General features: G+C 42.7%; 1 protein-coding gene across 1 annotated transcript in view; it reads right to left on the reverse strand.

Annotated features, from left to right (window-relative positions):
- slc35f6 (solute carrier family 35 member F6) overlaps nt 1-21,059 on the reverse strand; it is a 69,982-nt gene that overhangs the window by 18,536 nt on the left and 30,387 nt on the right. The window contains exons 2-3 of the mRNA XM_073057472.1: nt 6,366-6,438; nt 852-1,023 (exon numbers count right to left, since the gene is read on the reverse strand). Coding sequence (XP_072913573.1) covers nt 852-1,023; nt 6,366-6,438 — 245 coding nt within the window. The remainder of the gene's footprint in view (nt 1-851; nt 1,024-6,365; nt 6,439-21,059) is intronic.

Genomic DNA, 21,059 nt, shown 5'->3' on the forward strand with positions numbered 1-21,059 from the left:
GAGGTTCTGCATTGATACGTTCCAATGAGACAGGGAAAGGATGGTAGGGTACAGGAACCATGGTGTACAAAGACTGTTGAAAATCTAGTCAAGAAGAAAAGCTTACGAAAGGTTAAAAAAGAACAACTACTAGGTAATGGTAGAGATCTAGAAGATTATAAAGCTGGCAGGAAGGAGCTTAAGAATGAAATTAAGAGAGCCAGAAAGGGCGATGAGAAGGCCTTGGCGAGCAGGATTAACGACAATCCCAAGGTATTCTGCAAGTATGTGAAGAGCAGGAGGATGAGCCGTGTGAGAATAGGATCAATCAGGAGCGATAGTGGAAACATGAGCATGGAGATGGACGAGGTAGCAAAGGTACATAATGACTACTTTGCTTCGGTATTCACCAGGGAAAAAGACCTTGGTGATAGTGGGAATGATTTGCAGTGGACTAAAACACTTGAGCATATAGACTTTAAGAAAGAGGATGTGTTGGAGCTTTTGAAAAGCATCAAGTTAGCTAAGTCACCAGGACCGGATGAGATGTACCCCAGGCTACTGTGGGCTGAGAAGTGGCAGATGCAGTTCAATACTGATAAGTGTGAAGCACTTCATTTTGGCAGGTAAAATGTGAAGATGGAATATAATACTAATGTTAAGACTCTTGGCAGTGTGATCAGAGAGGTCTTGAGGGTCCGTGTCCATAGGACACTCAAGGCTGCTGTGCAGGTTGACAGTGCTGTTTAGAAAGTACATGGTGTGTTAGATTTCTATGTTCTATATCTCTTCAATCAAAGTGCTTGATACAGTTTCACTGCATCACGCAAAAGTTTATTATTTTCCTGCTTCAAACACTTGGGTAAACTCACCAATATACATGATGCTAGTGGCCAGCATGTCACACAGGGCAGGCGGCAGGAAAATGAAAGAGTTGAACTTCCTTGCAGGAGCCATTTGTGGTTCTGCCCTTAGCCGATCATGGCATGAAATTAAGTAGAAAACAGCGAAACAGGAGGCTTCCCCAAGGAACATTCCCACAGCCTGCAACAAAAAAATCACCGAAGCATTAAGTTGTGTGTACACAAACTTCTTGAAGGTTGTGCCACTGTAGTGTAACATTATTATAGATGTAAATGTATATAGCAAATAAAGTTGAGTTGAAGTTATGCCTTGCCCTTTCCAATTGAACTCCAGATTTACAAAATGGCACACAGAATTTCAGGAAGAAAGATGTGACTTCTGATGGTAATCGCCATGAGCCCTCTCCCCACCCTGTAGTTAAGATATTAGACCATAAAAGATAACACAAGTGAAGATATAGTCATCAGGCGGTAATAATCTGTGATGTTAGCTTTCCTGGTATTGATTGGAATTTACCTTAATCCCAAGGATTAGATGGGGCGGAATTTGTTGTGCTGAAACTTTTATGAAGCAATATGCTGATAACAATATGAGTATCAGAATCAAGTTTATTATCACTGGCAAGTGACGTGAAATTTGTTAACTTAGCAGCAGCAGTTCAATGCAATACATAATCTAACAAAGAGAAAAAATAATAAAAATAAAATTAAAATAATAAACAAGTAAATCAATTATGTACTGTATAATGAATTGATTAAAAAATGTGCAAAAACAGAAATAATGTATATTAAAAAAAAGTGAGGTAGTGTCCACAGATTCAATGTCCATTTAGGGATGGGATGGCAGAGGGGAAGAAGCTGTTCCTGAATCGCTGAATGTGTGCCTTCAGGCTTCTGTACCTCCTACCTGATGGTAACAGTGAGAAAAGGGCATGCCCTGGGTGCTGAAGGTCCTTAATAATAGATGCTGCCTTTCTGAGACACCGTTTACTGTAAGTGTCCTGGGTACTTTGTAGGTTAGTACCCAAGATGGAGCTGACTAAATTTACAACCTTCTGCAGCTTCTTTCGGTCCTGTGCAGTAACCCCTCCATACCAGACAGTGATGCAGCCTGTCAGAATGCTCTCCACGGGACAACTACAGAAGTTTTAGTAGAACACAACAGGCTAGGCAGCATCTATAGGGAGAAGCGATGTCGACGTTTAGGGCCGAGACCCTAAACATCGACATCGCTTCTCCCTATAGATGCTGCCTAGCCTGCTGTGTTCTACCAGCATTTTGTGTGTGTTGTTGTTTGAATTTCCAGCATCTGCAGATTTCCTCATGTTTGCGCTATAGAAGTTTTAGAGTGTATTTGTTGACATGCCAAATTTCTTCAAATTCCTAATAAAGTATAGCCGCTGTCATGCCTTCTTTATAACTACATCGATATGTTGGGACCAGGTTAGATCCTCAGAGATCTTGACACCCAGGAGCTTGAAGCTACTCACTCTCTCCACTTCTGATCCCTCTATGAGGATCGGTATGTGTTCCTTCGTCTTACCCTTCCTGAAATCCACAATCAGCTCTTTCATCTTACTGACGTTGAGTGCCAGCTTGTTGCTATGACACCACTCCACTAGTTGGTATATCTCACTCCTGTACGCCCTCCCATCACCACCTGAGATTCTACCAACAATGGTTGTATGGTCAGCAAATTTATAGATGGTATATGAGCTATGCCTAACCACACAGTCATGTGTATACAGAGAGTAGAGCAGTGGGCTAAGCACACACCCCTGAGGTGTGCCAGTGTTGATCGTCAGTGAGGAGGAGATGTTAACACCAATCCACACAGACTGGTAGTCCGTTTAGGAAGTCGAGGATCCAATTACAGAGGGAGGTACAGTGGCCCAGGTTCTGCAGCTTCTCAATCAGGAACATGGGAATGATGGTATTAAATGTTGAGCTATAGTTGATGAACAGCATCCTGATGTAGGTGTTTGTGTTGTCAAGGTGGTCTAAAGCAGTGTGGAGAGTCATTCATTGAGATTCTGTCTGCCATTGACCTATTGCAGCGACAGGCAAATTGCAATGGGTCCAGGTCCTTGCTGAGGCAGGAGTTCAGTCTAGTCATGACCAACCTCTCAAAGCATTTCATCACTGTAGATGTGTGTGCTACCAGGCGATAGTCATTAAGGCAGCTCACATTTTTCTTCTTAGGCACTGGTATAACTGTTGCCTTTTTGAAGCAAGTGGGAACTTCCACCCGTAGCGGTGAGAGGTTGAAAATGTCCTTGAATACTCCCGCTAGTCGGTTGGCATAGGTTTTCAGAGCCTTACCACGTACTCCATCGGAACCTTGCGAGGGTTCACTCCCTTTAAAGACAGCCTAACATCGGCCTCTGAGACAGAGATCACAGGGTCATCAGGTGCAGCAGGGATCTTCATAGTTGTAATTGTGTTCATTGTGTTCTCCCTTTCAAAGCGTGCATTGAAGGTGTTGAGTTCATCTGGTAGTGAAGTATCGCTGCCATTCATACTATTGAGTTTCGCTTTGTAGGAAGTAATGTCTTGCAAACCCTGCCAGAGTTGTCGTACATCTGATGTCCCCTCCAACTTCGTTCAAAATTGTGTCTTCACCCTTGAAATAGCCCTCCGCAAATCACACCTGGTTTTCTGGTACAGGCCTGGATCGCCAGACTTGAATGCCACAGATCCAGCCTTCAGCAGACAACGTACCTCCTGGTTCATCCACGGCTTTTGGTTTGGGAATGTACAGTAAGTCTTTGTGGGCTCACACTCCCACACAGGTTTTAATGAAGTCGGTAACAAATGCAGCATTCTCATCCAGGTTCGAAAATGAATCCCTGAATACAGTCCAGTCCTCTGATTCAAAGCAGTCCTGTAGGCATTCCTGTGCTTCCCTTGTCCGTACCTTCTTGGTCCTCACTGCTGGTGCTGCAGTCTTCAGACTCTGCCTATACTCAGGGAGTAGAAGTGCAGCCGGGTGATCAGACTTACTGAAGTGAGGGTGTGAAATAGCACCGCAGGCACTCTTGATGGTGGTGTAGCAATGGTCCAGTGTGTTGTTTCCTCTGGTATTGCAAGTGGTCTGTTGATGGTAGTTGCTTAGTGATTTTTTTTCAGATTGGGTATGACAACCATTTGATGACTGGGCCTATACTTGGAGTTTAGAACAGGGGTTTCCCCAACCTTTTTTGTGCTATGGAGCCTTACAATGAACCGAGGGGTCCACGGACCCCAGGTAAGAACACCTGGTTTAGAAGAACTTGGGGGGGGGGGGGAAGGGAATTGCAGTGAAACCTATTAAACGTTGAAAGCTGAGATAGAGTGGAATTGGATGTCTCCTATAGTATGGGAGTCGAGGATCAAAGGGTACAGCCTCAGAATAAAAGGACATCCTATTAGTAAAGGGAGAATTTATTCAGCCAGAGGGTAGTGAATCTGTGAATTCAGTGCCACAGACAGCTGTGGAGGTCAAGTCATTGGGTATATTAAAAGTGGAGCAAGGACATCAAATGTTATGGGAAGAAGGCAGGAGAAAGGGGTTGAGAGGGACAATACATTAGGCATGATGGAATGGCAGAGCAGACTCAGTGGGCCAAATTCTGCTCCTATGTCTTATAACTGTAGAGAAATGTCAGCATGCGACTCCACTTAGGAACTGTTGATGTGTTTCAGAAGCCAGTGACCATAATTCTACTCTTTTCATGTTAGACATGAAACAAAGTAAAGCTGGTCCTCAAATCAAGGTCCTAAGCTAGGGATTGGGAAATTTCAATAAGATCAGACAGGAATTCTCAAAAATTGATCGGAAGATGCCATTTGCAGATAAGAGGACGTCTCGTAAGTGAAATGCTTTTTAAAAAGTAAGACATGATGGGCTCAGGGCCAGCACGTTCCTGCTAGAGTGAAGGGCTAAAATGACAAGATTGGGAAGCCTTGGTTATCAAGTAGATACAAGGAATTAGAGGCAACAAAGGGCCACAATTTCCATGCAGGTAAATGAGACTCATAGGCACGATGGAAGAGAGTAGTCCACCTCAAGGATTAATGGGGTGATCCATGTGACGAGCCACAGGAAATGGACAAGGTTCCCTTTCTCGTGTGGTTCACTCTCCTTTCCGATTCCTCCCTCTCCAGCCTTTTATCTTTCCTACCTGCCTGGCTTCACCTATCACCTTCCAGCTATCCTCCTTCCCAGTCCTAATGAAGGGTCTTGGCCCAAAACGTCAACTGTTCATTTGTTTCAATGGACGCTGCCTGACTTGCTGAATTCCTCCAGCATTTTGTGTATGAAGGTTGTAACCTTTTTTCTGTACTTACACTAAAAAATAGATACTAGCAAGTTCAAGGGAGGGAACAGTGATATTCTGGAGCTTGTCAATATTAACACCTCTTTCATCGAGGTCTTGAAACAAAAGTAGATAAATCCCCAAGACCTGACCTAGAATGTTATGGAAGCAAGGAAGGAGATTGCTAGGATCTTGGAAGAGATATCTATATCTTAGTTTGCCACTGCTGAGGTATCAGAAGGCCATGAAGGATATTGCCTGGATTAAAGAAAGATTGGATAGGCTGTCCTATTACTCAGCCAGTGGAAAGGACCTTATGGTAGAGATGGGTTTCCAAGCAAAAGGGAGACGGGTTAAAGGGGATCCATTAGCAAGCTCACACAGCTGTTAGCATCTGTAATAAGCTGCCAGAGTGAATCAGAATCACAGTCAGCTTGAAAAATCACAGGCATAGTTATGTCGTGAAATTGGTTGTAGTTGCAATGCATAATAAAAACCCATACATTACAATTGGAAACATATATACAAATTGAAATTAAACAAGGAGTGCAAAAGAGAGTATAAAGTGAGGTAGTGTTCATGGGATCAATGTCGATTCAGAAATCTGACGGCAGAAGGGAAGAAGCTGTTTCTGAATCATTGAATGTGTGCCTTCAAGTTTCTGTACCTTCTTCCTTGATGGAAGCAATGAGGAGAGGGCTTGCCCCGGGTGACTGGGGTCCTTAACGACGGACACCACGTTTTTTTTTTGAGGCATTGCCTTTTGAAGCTGTCCTGGATGTCGGGGAGACTAGTGCCCATGATGCAGCTTACTGAGTTTGCAACTTGCTGCAGCTTTGCTAATTGCAGAATGGTTAAAAACTTCAGAGATCTGGATGGGTAAGCAAGGCAGAGGGATATAGAAACAACGCATTTAAGTGGAATCAGTATAGACAGGCACGGAGTTGACACGAGAGAAAAAAAAGACCAAAATGCTTACTTCTGTACTACAGAAATTTAAGATTTAGACTCTCCTAATGAAGGGTCATGACCTGAAACTTCAGCTGTTTACTCTTCCCCATAGATGCTGCCAGACCACCCAAGTTCCTCTAGCATTTTTTTGTGTCACTTTAGTTTTGTCTTGCACTCAAATCATTTGATGTTAAGTTTGTATACTGTGATTGAATAGAATAACATTTTGCACAAGTTATGGTAGCTGTTAGCAATGCAGTTAGCATATACTCACCTGAAGGAAAGGATGATTGAACTTGTGTTTTGCTGATCCATGACAACCCTCAGCACTGAAGTCATCAGCCCACCTGACAGTTAAAAAGATAAAAAAACGTTCATATTTCTAGAAACAGTCTGTCACTCGATATTTCCTTCTTCCAACATGTCCCGTCATCAAGATCCATCACCAACACCATCCAGATCTATCGGAGTGATCCATCAAGGATCCCCACCACCCAGGACACACTCTCTTCTCACTGCTGCCATCAGGAAGGAGGTACAGGAGCCTCAGGACTCACACCACCAGGTTCAGGAACAGTTATTACCCCTCAATCATCAGGTTCACGAACCAGAAGGGATAACTCCATTCACCCCAACACTGAACTGGTTCCATAACATATTTAAGCAATAAACATTGAGAACCATATTGAATAACTTCACTCAACACTGAACTGATTCTATAACCTACAGACTCACTGTCAAGGACTTCATAACTCATGCTCGCAGTATTGTTACTTTTTATGTATTTGGAGTTTGTCTTTTTTTCACACATTGGTTGTTTGCCCAATTGTGTGTGTGGTTTTTCCATTTATTCTATTGTTTTTTTTGTATTTCCTGTGATGCCTGCAAGAAAATGAATCTCAGTGTAGTATATAGTGACGTACACATACTTTGAACTTTCCTCCAAAAGATTTTTAACACTTTAAAAATCTAAGTATGGTAAATGCACAAGGAGACTGGGCCAGTGTGATATTAGATAGGATGCAGGTTCGGCTGTGGTTGGGAGTCTGTCACGGATGTGGCTGTCAGCAGCAGCCCCTGAACAGAGTGGCTCACAGGACCACGAGGGCATTACATCAACGAGACTGGTGTAAGTCTGAAGTCACAAGACTGGGCAAAGACAGCATAATTCCTCCCTCGAGAGGACTGATAAATCTGACCAGCCAGTAGTTTCATAGCAACCATTACCAGTGACCGATTGTTAAATACAATTAATTTTATAGTTGCTGCGGTGAGATTTGAACTATGGACTTCCACATTAGTCCAGTCTCCGGATCACCCGTCTGGCAATTTAACTACTGCAGTCACCACAGCCAAGAAAGTAAACTTATTATCGAAGTACATATATATCACTACATAAAAGCCAGAGATCTATTTTCTTGCAAGCAATCACAATAAATACCAGAAACACAATAGAATCAGTGAAAGACTGCACTCAACAAGACAAACAAGCAGCCAAAGACTAACTGTGCAAATACAAAAAGAGAAAAAAAGAATTAGTAAATAGTTAACGGAAACATGAGACGAAGAGTCCTTGAGTGATTCAAAAGGTTGTGGGAACAATTCAGTGAGTGAAGTCGAGTGAAACTACCTGTATAACAAGAGCTTTTGTGTGTGTTGCTCAAGATTTCCAGCATCTGCAGAAACTCGTGTTTCTAACAGGAGCTCACTCTGCTGGTGAACGATAGCATTCACTGTCACATTCATTCTGATTTAAAGTTAATGGATTAGACTGGGAAGCATGTAGAATTCCTTTGACTGTTACATACCCCGTAACTGGGTGTCTTACCAGCAAAAATAGAAGTATCCGTTGGAGTCTGGTACTATTTTCAAAACAGTGTTTATTAGTAAAATATACAAATCAATATCAACAATGCAAATATACAGATAATACACGTTAGCAATACTAAACCTAAAAGTGTGGGTATAATAATAATCAATAATAAACAAGCTCTATCAAATTCTAAATTTGAGTATATTTACAAAATACAATTAATTTACAATAAAATTAAAATACAAAAAAGTATTGAAAATCTTTTCTTTGTACTTTTGTCAGTTAAATAAAGGTTCACTTGAATTAACATATCACAGATTTTTGTTTTTATTGCATTTTGGAAAATATCCCAACTTTTCCGGAAATGGGGGTTTGTATTTATATTTGCACAGTTTGTTGTCTTCTGCACTCTGGTTGATCTTTCATTGATCCTGTTATAGTTACTATTCTATAGATTTGCTGAGTATGCCAGTGGGAAAACTAATCCCATAGGGGAAAATTAACTACCGGTAGTACAGTGTTTTACAGGATTACAGAGTTTAGCAAAAAAAAAGTGTTCTTAACTATAAAGCAATACAGATATACCTTCACTTAGCATCTAGATAAACAGTCAGCGATTACATTGTCACTTCCTTTAATATGTTGTATCTGAATATCAAACTCTTGTAGCATCAGACTCCAATTTAATAATCTTCTGTTTTTATTTTTCATGTTAGCTAGGAATACCAAAGGGTTGTGATCTGTATAAACAATTAAGGGTCTCTGTGCTGAACAAATGTACATTTCAAAATGTTGTATTGCCAAATCAAGTGCCAACAATTCCTTTTCCACGGTAGAGTAATTCCTCTGGTGCACATTGAACTTCCGAGAGAAATACGCTACTGGGTGTTCCACCCCATCCCCTGCTTTCTGCAATAGGACTGCCCCTGCAGCCTCATCACTTGCATCAGTCGCCAGGGAGAAAGGTTCTAACAAGTCAGGTGCCTTTAACACAGGGTGATGACACAGTATGGTTTTTAACTTGTCAAAAGCATCCTGACAAGAATTGTTCCACTCAAATTTTTCTTTCTTCTGTAGGAGTTTTGTAAGCGGGAGGGCGATATCAGCAAAGTTCTTACAAAATTTTCGATAGTACCCCACCATGCCCAAAAATCTTCTCAAGGCTCTCTTATTTGTTGGTACAGGAACCTCAGAAATAGCTTGTACTTTAGCCTGCACAGGAGCCAACTGCCCCTGCCCTACCACATACCCCAAGTAGGTGATTGTGGCATGGCCAAATTCATTCTTTGCAAGGTTCACTGTAAGTTGGGCTGCAGACATTCTTTTAAACAGGTTTTCTACAGCCTCAATGTGCTCATCCCAGGTGTCATTCCAAACTACCACATTGTCAATATAAGCCTTGGTATTTGTTAACCCTTTTATCACCATGCCAATCATCCTCTGGAATGTCCCTGGTGCATTTTTCATTCCAAACGGCAAGACGTTGTACTCGTAAAACCCGGAGGGGGTGACAAAGGCTGAAATTTCTCGAGCCCTGTCCGTTAAAGGAACGCACCAGTATCCCTTTAACAAGTCAATCTTAGTGATGTACCTCGCTTTACCCATTTTATCAATGCAATCGTCCACCCTAGGGATAGGGTAAGCATCTGTCTGCTTGACAGCATTCACCTTTCTGTAATCGGTACAGAATCTTATGGTACCGTCTGGTTTCGGTACTACCACGCAGGGAGAGGCCCACGCAGAAAAGGATTCACGAATTATACCAGCAGCTAGCATATGCTCAATTTCTTTTTCTACTAGCTTGCTCTTTTCCAAATTCATCCGATAAGGGGATTGTTTAATAGGCTGGGTCGAGGTAACAATGACATTATGTTCTATTCCTTTACACCTCCTTGGAACATAAATCTGTATGCCGTTTAATGAGCTGTGTTAACTGCTCTCTTTGTTCAGGCTCTAAGTGATTGACTTTATCAGCAAGGTTGGCTAGAATAACTGAGTTTTATAGTCTGGTGGGTATTATACTTATCTTTTCAAAACGCTCTGGGTCCTCCTCAACACTCTTCTCTACCTCATCAGTTTTCGTAACTACACCGACCTCCACGGGGGTCGTTTCATGATAACCTTTCAGCATGTTGACATGAACCAACTGATTCGGCTTGCGTCTATCAGGGGTTTCAATCACATAATTCAGCGAGTCTATTTTCTTAACTACTTTGTATGGTCCTTGAAACCTCGCCTGTAGGGGGTTGGTAACTACAGGGAATAGGACCAAGACCTTATCGCCCACGTGAAATTTTTGCTCTTGGGTACGTTTGTCATACCATTTTTTCATTCTCGTCTGGGAGTCTTTTAAATTTTCCTTTGCCAAGGCGCATACTTTATGGAGTCTTTCCTGGAATTTTAAAACATAGTCAATCACACTGACTTGAATGTTCGGGCTAGACCACTTCTCTTTAAGTAGGGTTAAAGGTTCTCTGGGCCTGTGACCAAAAATGAGCTCAAACGGACTGAACCGCAGAGATTCCTGAACCGTATCCCTCACTGCAAATAACAGAAGTGGTAATGCATCATCCCAGTCTTGAACGTTTTCCTGACAGTAAGTTTTAATCATAGTCTTTAGTGTAGCGTGGAATCTTTCCAACGCTCCTTGAGATTCCGGATGGTATGCAGAAGCTAAAATTTGTTTAACTCCCATCTGTGTCATCATTTGCTGAAACGCTCTGGCTGTGAATGTACTCCCCTGATCTGACTGTATTTCCTTAGGTAGCCCCACTGTGGTAAAGAATTTAATGAGGGCTTTCACCACCGCAGGGGTCCTAATATTCCCCAGAGGCACAGCCTCTGGAAATCGTGTAGTGGCACACATCATGGTCATGACGTATTGCCGCCCACTCGTTGTTCTAGGCAAAGGACCCACAAAATCCACAATGATTCGGGAGAAAGGCTCCTCAAAAGTGGGTATCGGTCTGAGAGGTGCCTTAGGGATCACCTGGTTTGGCTTTCCTACCACCTGACACGTATGGCACCTTTTATAATAATCAGCTATATCCTTCCTCATTTTTGGCCAATAGAAATCTTTCATAACCCTATCTACTGTCTTCCTTACTCCTAAATGTCCACCTAGATGTCCCTTGTGAGCTAAGTTCAAAATTTCATCCCGATACACCTTCGGTACTACTACCTGATGTTCCACCGCCCAGTCATCATCGACTGGCACTGTGGTCGGCCTCCACTTCCTCATCAACACTCCGTCCTTCAGGTAGTAGTCCTCTGCTTCTTTATCCAGTTCTGTCTCAGAAAGAACTGACTCTCTCAATGCCACAAGCTCCTCGTCACGTCCTTGCTCCTTTATAAATTCTTTTCTTGCTAAGGGCAGGTCTACCTCCTCTCCTTTATTCTCTTTCACCTCCCTATTCTCCGCTTTACCATCCCCTAACCCCTCCTGGTACAGGGTCCGCAAAAACGTCTCAGCCAAATCAACACAGGACTCATTTAAACTGTCCTCTTTCTCAGCTGCCTTTCTCGACATGCTGCGAGTGATCGCGCATGCAGGATAGATCTTAGAATCCAGGGGCGGGTCCTCAGCACTCACAGGTTTGCTCGTTAATTTCACTGTTGCACACACGTCACCACCTGCTAAATCATTACCAAGAAGGATGTCCGCGCCGTCTCTCGGTAATTCTGACCGCACCCCTACTTCAACTGGTCCAGATACCAGGTCACATTTTAAAATGATCCCATGCAAAGGCACAGCTTCTGTCCCTTTTCCTATACCTCTTAAAACTACCTCTCCAGTCTCAGGACCAAAATCTAGCACCTTACTTAGGATCAATGACTGATCAGCCCCAGTATCTCTCCAGATTCTCACTGGAACTGGGGTCTCTCCTTCTTTCACAGACACCGTCCCTTCTGAAATAAATCTCTCATGCCCCTCTCGTACTCTATCTACCTTTGCCTTCCTCGTCGACTTGCTGATCGACTCAGTACACCCTGTAGGGACTGCTGTTTTCCCTTTTCCTGTTTCCTTCTTCGGAGCAAAGCACTTAGATGCAATATGACCAACCTTTCCACAATTATAACTGGTCAAGCCAGGAACCTTCCTGCCAGCCTGCTTCTCCTCCTAACCTAACCTTTACCACTAGCTCCCGGCTTATTTTCTACCTTAGCCGGTGGACTTCCTTTACCGTCCCTACTGCCTTTCTGGTAACTCTTATTTGAGGAAAACTTTGTCTTGTGGGTTAGGGCATATTCATCTGCGAACCTGGCAAATTCCGATATAGACTTATTCAGCTTCTCGTTCAGATACATCCTGATAGTATCCGAAACACAACCTTTAAATTCCTCAATCAGAATTAACTCTCTGAAACGATGGAAATCCTCCTCCACCTTTTCTGCAGCACACCAGCGATCCAAGAGCAAACTCTGCATACGTCTGATTCCACAGTTTCTTTAAATCTCTGAACTTTTGTCTATATGCTTCAGGTACCAACTCATAGGCCTGAAGGATAACCTCTTTTACTTCCTCATAAACCGCAGACTCGTCCATGGACAATGCCGCATATGCCCGTTGAGCCTTACTTTTTAATGCACTTTGTAACAACGCCACCCACTGATCTCTGGGCCACTTCTGATTCACTGCCACCTTTTCAAAATGCAAGAAGTAACTATCAACATCTGTCTCCTCCAACGGAGGTACTAACCTAAACTCTCTACTAACATTAAACTTCTCCTCTCTTGAGCCTTCCTCTTGGTCTTTTCCCTGTTGCTTTACCCTCTCTATTTCCAGCTCATGTTGCCTCTCTTTCTCTTTCTCCTCTGCTTCCAGCTGTTTTAACCTAAGTTCATGCTCCCTCTGTTCCTCTTTCTCCTCTGCTTCCAACCTTAATTTTTCCAACTCTAACTGAACCACCCCAACAACTGGTTTCTTTTCAGGGATAAGTTCCAATACCCCCGGCATGAACACATCCTCGGATATATAATACTGGGCTATGGCCCTCTGTATCTCCCACTTTTTCATTGATGACTTCACCTCTGTGATATTTAAACCTTTCACAATATTCACCAAGTCCGTCTTTGTGGCATCCTCTAGTGCCTTCAAAGTCGGGTTTTGTATAAATTCGCCTACATCCATCTTTGCTGGTTCCCCGTCTGGTTACCCACGCAACCAGAACAAATAATGGACTTATAGCCCGATTCACTGGCCCCCCAATTTGGTATCAAATCCCGGATGAGCCCCCAATTTGTTATGTACCCCGTAACTGGGTGTCTTACCAGCAAAAATAGAAGTATCTGTTGGAGTCTGGTACTATTTTCAAAACAGTGTTTATTAGTAAAATATACAAATCAATATCAACAATGCAAATATACAGATAATACATGTTAGCAATACTAAACCTAAAAGTGTGGGTATAATAATAATCACTAATAAACAAACTCTATCGTTGTCTAGGGGTTGATGAATTGTCATATGTGAGTATAAAGTTCAGTTCAGTTCATACAGGCTGAGGTAGTTGTTGGTAGATGTGTTGTAATTGTTGGGAGAGAGAGAGAGAGAGCGAGCAAACAGTGACAGCTATTGTCTTGCAAACCTTCCTTTACGATCCTGATCCGTCGATGTGTTGTTGTGGCCATTCAGATATGACCCCTCTGTCCTTTAGCTAGACCGTTCTTCTATGGTGGACTCGTCACCCAGGCAAGGGTGAACACACACACAAGCCCCCCACCGGCCTCACTATAAACACTGAGTTCAAATTGACCGATCCTTCGTTGTCTCCGATGCCCCACACTTTTCTCGTGGGTTCCAACACTTAAGCAGTGCTCACTAGTGTGTCTCTTGGTGCGTCTGAGGGGTGTCTCCCCAGACCTCACTTTTATCCCTACTCACGGGGTCTCAGGTGTCAATCAGTTTTGAATGGCTTAGCCCATCAAACCAGCCCACTCCGGCTGTCCACTGAGGAATTTTAATGAACAGAATAGTACCAGGTAAACAGCCCTCTCCAGAGCCGTGAGTCTTACAAGAGTCATAATATGGTCTCTCTTCCCCGGTGTTATCTCGCCCTTGTCTGAAGCAAATGTTCCAGTCCCAGCATGTTGTGTTCCATCTCTTTCTCTCTCATTAACAGCCTGGCAACAGTAACGGTTTGTAATTCTCCCAGGGGAGGGGGACATGGGCAACCTTGCCCCCTTCTGCCCATCAGAGCTGTTCATCCTTCGTAACATGACAAATACATCGATTCAGATTGGGTACAGATTTATTTTTTCACAGCGAAACAGAGTGAAATGCATCATTTGCAATATCAACCAACACACACAAGGATGTACTGGGTGCAGTCTGCAAGTGTCACCACACATTCCAGCGATTGCAAGACGCAACCTCATTTGTCCACTGAAGATCAGGAAATATCAGAAAATCCACAGCAACATTACCAAAATTAATGCAGATAGATTGGATGTGGGAATGTGGTAAGGGGGGGGGGGGAGAGAGAGGGAGGGAGAGAATAAGGATGGTGGGGGAGGTCATTTGGGCATAGATATAGGAGTAGAATTAGGCCATTCAGCCCATCAAGCCCAATCTGCCATTCCATCATGGCTTACTTATTATTTCTCCCAACTCCAGTCTCTTGCCTCCAACCCTACAACCACTGAACCCCCTACCAATCAATGACCCATTAACCTCCGCTTTAAATGTATACCAAAATAACTAAGCCTTCACAGTCATTTAAGGCAATGAATTCCACAGATTCACCAGCCTCCAGCTAAAGAAATTCCATCTAATCTCTGTCCAAATGTTTGCCCCTCTATTCTGAGGCAGTGCCCTCTGGTCTTAAGACTCAACCACTACAGAAAACATCCTCTCCCCATCCACTCTGTCTAGACCTTCCAATATTCAGTAGGTTTCAATGAGATCCTCCCCTCATTCTTCTAAATTCTGGTGAGTACAGGCCCGGGATAATTCTCATGAACCCTCTCCAATGTCTGCACATAATCCTCAGATAAGGGCCAAACACTGCTCAGTATTCCAAGTGAGACTGGGCCTATGCCTCAAAGTCTCAGCATTTCATCTTGCTTTTATATTCTAGTCCTCTGAAGATGAATGCTAACGTGGCATTTGTCTTCCTTACCACTGACTCATCCATTTGCGGCCCTTGCAAAAGAAGAGCCCAGTAATTTTGTGGCTCTCACACAAGTTTCAAGTTCTGTTTTCATTTTTATGGATAGTTGCAATAGCAAGAAGATTTACCATAACCTGGTGAAGTTCATCTGCCACTGACAGCAACAGCCTACACCTTTGAAAATATCTTTAGTTCTAGACTTTGGCCTGAAGAAACATTTTCTGTCCATCTACTCTAAGAAGACCATTAAGAAGTTGTTCCACCCTATCAACACTATGAGGTATGTGTACTATTTGTAGAAGCTATTTCATTCTAAACTCTAGCAAATAATAAAGGCTTAGTCGACCCAATCTCAGCTCAGGACAGAGGCACCTTCCTAGCAACCCATCTGATGGTTAACCTCTGCTTTCCTCTAAGGCAAGGGTGTCAAACTCATTTTAGGTCACGGGCCGGATTGAGCAAAATGCAGCTTCATGCGGGCCGGATCAGTCGGACGCGTGCGAACGCAGCTTTCGTTGCCTCCGTTTTTTCAGCCTGCTCTCATGTGTCTCAGTCTCTGCTATAACTACAAAGTGTTTCACTTTACAAATTCCGTTTCTTATGAAGAAGACTGCCGAATAAACACTAAAAACCCTGAAAACCTGGTACCTGAATAAACTCAGCATTAGCCATATCATACGCCATAGGCACTTCGATTACTGGGGCCAGCTTTAATAGTAATTAGATATTATCTCGCGGGCCAAAGATAATTCCACCGTGGGCCGGATTTGGCCCGCGGGCCTTGAATTTGACATATAAGGTCAAGGTTTATGGTTAAGGTTTACGCTCTAAGGTTTACGGTTCAAAAGTTCAAAGTACGTACATGTCACCATATACAACCCTGAGATTCATTCTCTTGTAGGCACACTCAATAAATCTATAATCGAATAATAACCATAATAGAATCAATGAAAAACCGCAACGGTGATGATGAATCAGCATTCAGGAGGGAGACTGAAAAATTGGCCGAGTGGTGTCCTAACAGCAACCTCTCACTCAGTATCAGCAAGACCAAGGAACTGATGGTAGCCAGTCCTCATAGGAGATTCAGAGGCGGAGAGGGTTAGCAACTTCAAATTCCTGAGTGTTACCATTTCAGAGGGCCTATCCTGAAATCAGCACTCAAGTGCAATTGTGAAGAAAGCACAGCAGGGCTTCTCCTTCCTCAGGAGACTTGGCATGACACTTAAAACTCTGACAAACTTCTATAGATGTGTAGTGAAGTGTATATTGACTGGCTGCACCACAGTCTGGTATGGAAACACCAATGTCTTTGAATGGAAGATCCTACAAAAGGTAGTGGATTTGGCCCAGTACATTAAGGGTAAAGCCCTCCCAACCATTGAGCACATCTACATGAAAAGCTGTCACAGGAAAGCAGCAGCCATCATCAGAGATCCCTACCACTCAGGTCACGCTCTCTTTTCACCATTGCCATCAGGTAGAAGGTACAAGAGCCTCAAGCCACCAAGTCCAAGAACAACTTCTACCCCTTAGCCATTAGGCTCTTAAATAGAAGGGGATAATTGCACTCACTTGCTGCATCATTGAAATGTCTCTACAACCAACAATCTCACTTTAAGGATACTTTATCTCATGCTCTTGTGATTTATTGCTATTTTACAAGCCCCATTTCCAGAAAAGTTGGGATATTTTCCAAAATGCAATAAAAACAAAAATCTGTGATATGTTAATTCACGTGAACCTTTATTTAACTGACAAAAGTACAAAGAAAAGATTTTCAATGCTTTTACTGACTAACTTAATTGTATTTTGTAAACATACACAAATTTAGAATTTGATGGCTGCAACACACTCAGCAAAAGTTGGGACAGAGTTAAAATAAGATTGAAAAGTGCACAGAATATTCAAGTAACACCGGTTTGGAAGACTCCACATTAAGCAAGCTAATTGGTAGCAGGTGAGGAATCATGACCGGGTATAAAAGTAGCGTCCATCAAAGGCTCGGTCTTTGCAAGCAAGAATGGGTCGTGGCTCACCCCTTTGTGCCAAAATTCGTGAGAGAACTGTTAGTCAGTTCAAAAGGAACATTTCCCAACACAAGATTGCTGAGAATTTAGGTCTTTCAACATCTACAGTACATAATATTGTGAAAAGATTCAGAGAATTCAGAGACATCTCAGTGCGTAAAGGGCAAGGTCGGAAACCACTGTTGAATGCGCGTGATCTTCGAGCCTCCAGGCGGCACTGCCTAAGAAACCGTCATGCTACTGTGACAATTATAGCCACCTGGGCTCGGGAGTACTTCGGAAAACCATTGTCACTTAACACAGTCCGTCGCTGCATCCAGAAATGCAACTTGAAACTGTATTACGCAAGGAGGAAGCCATACATCAACTCTATGCAGAAACGCTGGCAAGTTCTCTGGGCCCGAGCTCATCTCAGATGGGATGAGTCCACATTTCAGCTAGTTTTCAGAAAAAACGGGCGTCGAGTTCTCCGTGCCAAAGATGAAAATGACCATCCTGATTGTTATCAGTGAAAGGTGCAAAAGCCAGCATCTGTGATGGCATGGGGGTGCATCAGTGCCCACGGCATGGGTGAGTTGCATGTATGTGAAGGTACCATTGACTCTGAGGCGTATATTAGGATTTTAGAGAGACATATGTTGCCATCAAGGCGACGTCTCTTCCCGGGACGTCCATGCTTATTTCAGCAGGACAATGCCAGACCACATTCTGCACGGGCTACAACGGCTTTGTGTGCTTGACTGGCCTGCTGCCAGTCCAGATCTATCTCCTGTTGAAAATGTATGGCGCATCATGAAGAGGAGAATCAGACAACAGAGACCACGGACTGTTGAGCAGCTGAAGTCTTATATCAAGCAAGAATGGACAAAATTTCCAATTGCAAATCTACTACAATTAGTATCCTCAGTTCCAAAACGATTAAAAAGTGTTATCAAAAGGAAAGGTGATGTAACACAATGGTAAACATGCCTCCGTCCCAACTTTTGTTGAGTGTGTTACAGCCATCAAATTCTAAATTTGAGTATATTTACAAAATACAATTAAGTTGGTCAGTAAAAGTATTGAAAATCTTTTCTTTGTACTTTTGTCAGTTAAATAAAGGTTCACTTGAATTAACATATCACAGATTTTTGTTTTTATTGCATTTTGGAAAATATCCCAACTTTTCTGGAAATGGGGGTTTGTATATATATTTGCATAGTTTGTTGTCTTCTGCACTCTGGTTGATCTTTCATTGATCCCATTATAGTTACTATTCTATAGATTTGCTGAGTATGCCCGTGGGAAAACTAATCCCATGTTGTATATGGTGACATATACATACTGGTATTGTAAACTGTCCTGCAATTAGGCTAGGGTTAAACTGGAGGTGCTAGACAGAATGGCTCAAAGGGCCCGAGGGCTTACTCCCCATTGTATTTCTTTCAAAAAAAAGTGAAGAAAACAAACAATTCTCACGGGGGCTTTTAAGAATCTCTTACGTAGGCACATGGATGAAAGAAAAATAGAGGGTTAAGGGGAAGGGGAGGGTTTGATTGACCTTAGAGTAAGTTAAAAGGTTGCCACGACATTGTGGGCCAAAAAGCCTGTACTGTGCTCTGTTATGGGTGATGAACAGACCTGATGGACAATGGGGTACAGAGTTAACCATCCCCCCCTGAGAAACACAAACTATTACTGTTACTATCCTGACCATTAGAAAGAGAAACGGAAAAACAAGCAAGAACATCGGCGACAGATAAGAGAGAGGGGGAAATTGCTGATTAACCGTATTGTAACTCCATTTTGAATTATTTACTGTTTCGCTGCAAGGACAATAGTTTGCTCATAAACATTCCTCAGTGGACTGAAGGAGTGGCCTTATTTGATGGACACAGTCATTCAGGAGTGATGGATAGCTGAGTCCCCGTGAGTAGGGATAAAAGACAGGTCTGGAGAGACACCCTCCAGACACGCCAGTGGACGCTGATTGAGTGTTGGAACTCACAAGAAAGGTGGGGGCTTTGGAGACCGAACCAGGAGATCAGTCAGTAAAGCTCACAGTGTTAAAGCAGGGCCAGTGGGGACTTGTGTGTGTGTCCACTCATGCCAGAGTGACGAGTCCACCACAGAAGACCAGTCTAGCAAAAGGACGGAGAGGTCATAACTGAATGGCCACACCGATACGACAGATTAAGAAAGCAAAGGAAGGTTTGCCTGACTGTAGCTGTTACATCTCGCTCACTCTCTCTCTCTCTCCCCCCAACGATTACAATACAACAACCATAATTACATCAGCACTCATGAACTGAACTGAACTTTATACTTTTCTATGACAATTTATTTACCCCAGACATCGATAGAGCTTGTTTATTATTGATTATTATTATTCCTACACTTTTAGGTTTATTACTGCTAACTTGTTTTATATGTATATTTGCATTATTGATATGGTTTTTGCTTATTTTTATTAATAAACACCTTTAGTTTGGTACCACCAGACTCCAACGAATTCTTCTTTCTCTGCTGTTTAGACACCCAGTTACGGGGTATGTAACAGCTCCAACATTCTATGCCTTTAATTTGATCCTTAATCTGCTCATTCATGTTCACGCAACTAGCACTCTATTACATAATTTATTTTAGATTTCAACATTTCACTTCCTACTCAACATCAGGCCAGTCAACTGTTCCCCTTCTTTCTTCCTCTTGTGTTCAATACAGCGTAGTCATCTGTCCATAGCAGTAACAAACACAAAGTGAACTGCAAGGCAACACTATAATTTTTCTTCTGTTCTTCATCAAGCAACTTTGAAGATAATCGGAATTGGGATAAGGAAAACCTGGAAGGAAAAGGGCTTTCTTTGGCAAAATATCATCATCATTATGTACTGTGGTGTATGACTTGGGTGATCATGGTTTTTCCATGACCATGATTGTTCTTGGTAAATTTTTCTACCATTGCCTTTTCTGGGCAGTGCCTTTACAAGATGGGTGACGCCAGCCATTATCAATGCTCTTCAGCGATTGTCTGCCTGGCGTCAGTAGCTGCATAACCAGGATTTGCGATGTGCACCGGCTGCTCGTACAACCATCCACCACCTGCTTCTGTGGTTTCATGTGACCTTGATCAGTGGGGGGGGGGGGGCTAAGCAGGTGCTACACCTTGCCCAAGGGTGACTTTCAGGCAAGCGGAGGGAAGGAGCACCTTACACCTCCTTTGGTAGAGACGTCTTGTTTCTAAAAGCTTTAAAAAGATGGCATACAAGTTACCAAAACTTACCATGAACTGCTCTACATCCATTGTGTGGAATGATTATAGTTGAGGTACTATTTTGAAAAGGCAACAAAACTGAGCAAAGGATTTGATCAAAAATAATCAGGCACAAGCACTACAGTTTGGAACGAAGTGTGTGGGAGAGGATCACAGAAGCAAGTGAACTGGCACGGCAAGAGCAACCATTGGGCAGCACCCAACCCACAGGGGGCAAACACAGTAACATAACGCACCAGCACCAATCCCACCTAGAAGATTCCCACATTCCCAAAGCCACCAGCTTTTGTGCGTGTTGCTCAAGATTTCCAGCATCTGCAGAATCAAGTTTATAACAGGAGCTCGCTCTGCTGGTGAATGATAGTATTCACTATCATGTTCATCCCCGTTTAAAGTTAATTTAATGGATTGGACTGGGAAGCATGTAGAACCCTTTGATAAATGCATCGATTTTGATCAGATACAGATTTATTTTCCACATGTACGTTGAGACATACAGTGAATGTGTTGCTTGGGTTAACAATATTCAGAATCAAGCTTAATATCACTGGCCTATGTGGTGAAATTTTTTTATAAAAACACAAAATGCTGGCAGAACTCAGCAGGCCAGACAGCATCTATGGGAGGAGGTAGAGATGACATTTCGGGCCGAAACTCTTCATCAGGTGAAATTTTTTGTTTTGTGGCAGCAGTACATTGCAATACACAATAAAAACTGAAAACTACAGTAAGTATAAAATGTTAAATAAGTAGTGCAAAA

This window comes from Hemitrygon akajei, chromosome 9 (assembly GCF_048418815.1).
Source record: "Hemitrygon akajei chromosome 9, sHemAka1.3, whole genome shotgun sequence".
Lineage (NCBI taxonomy): Eukaryota > Metazoa > Chordata > Chondrichthyes > Myliobatiformes > Dasyatidae > Hemitrygon > Hemitrygon akajei.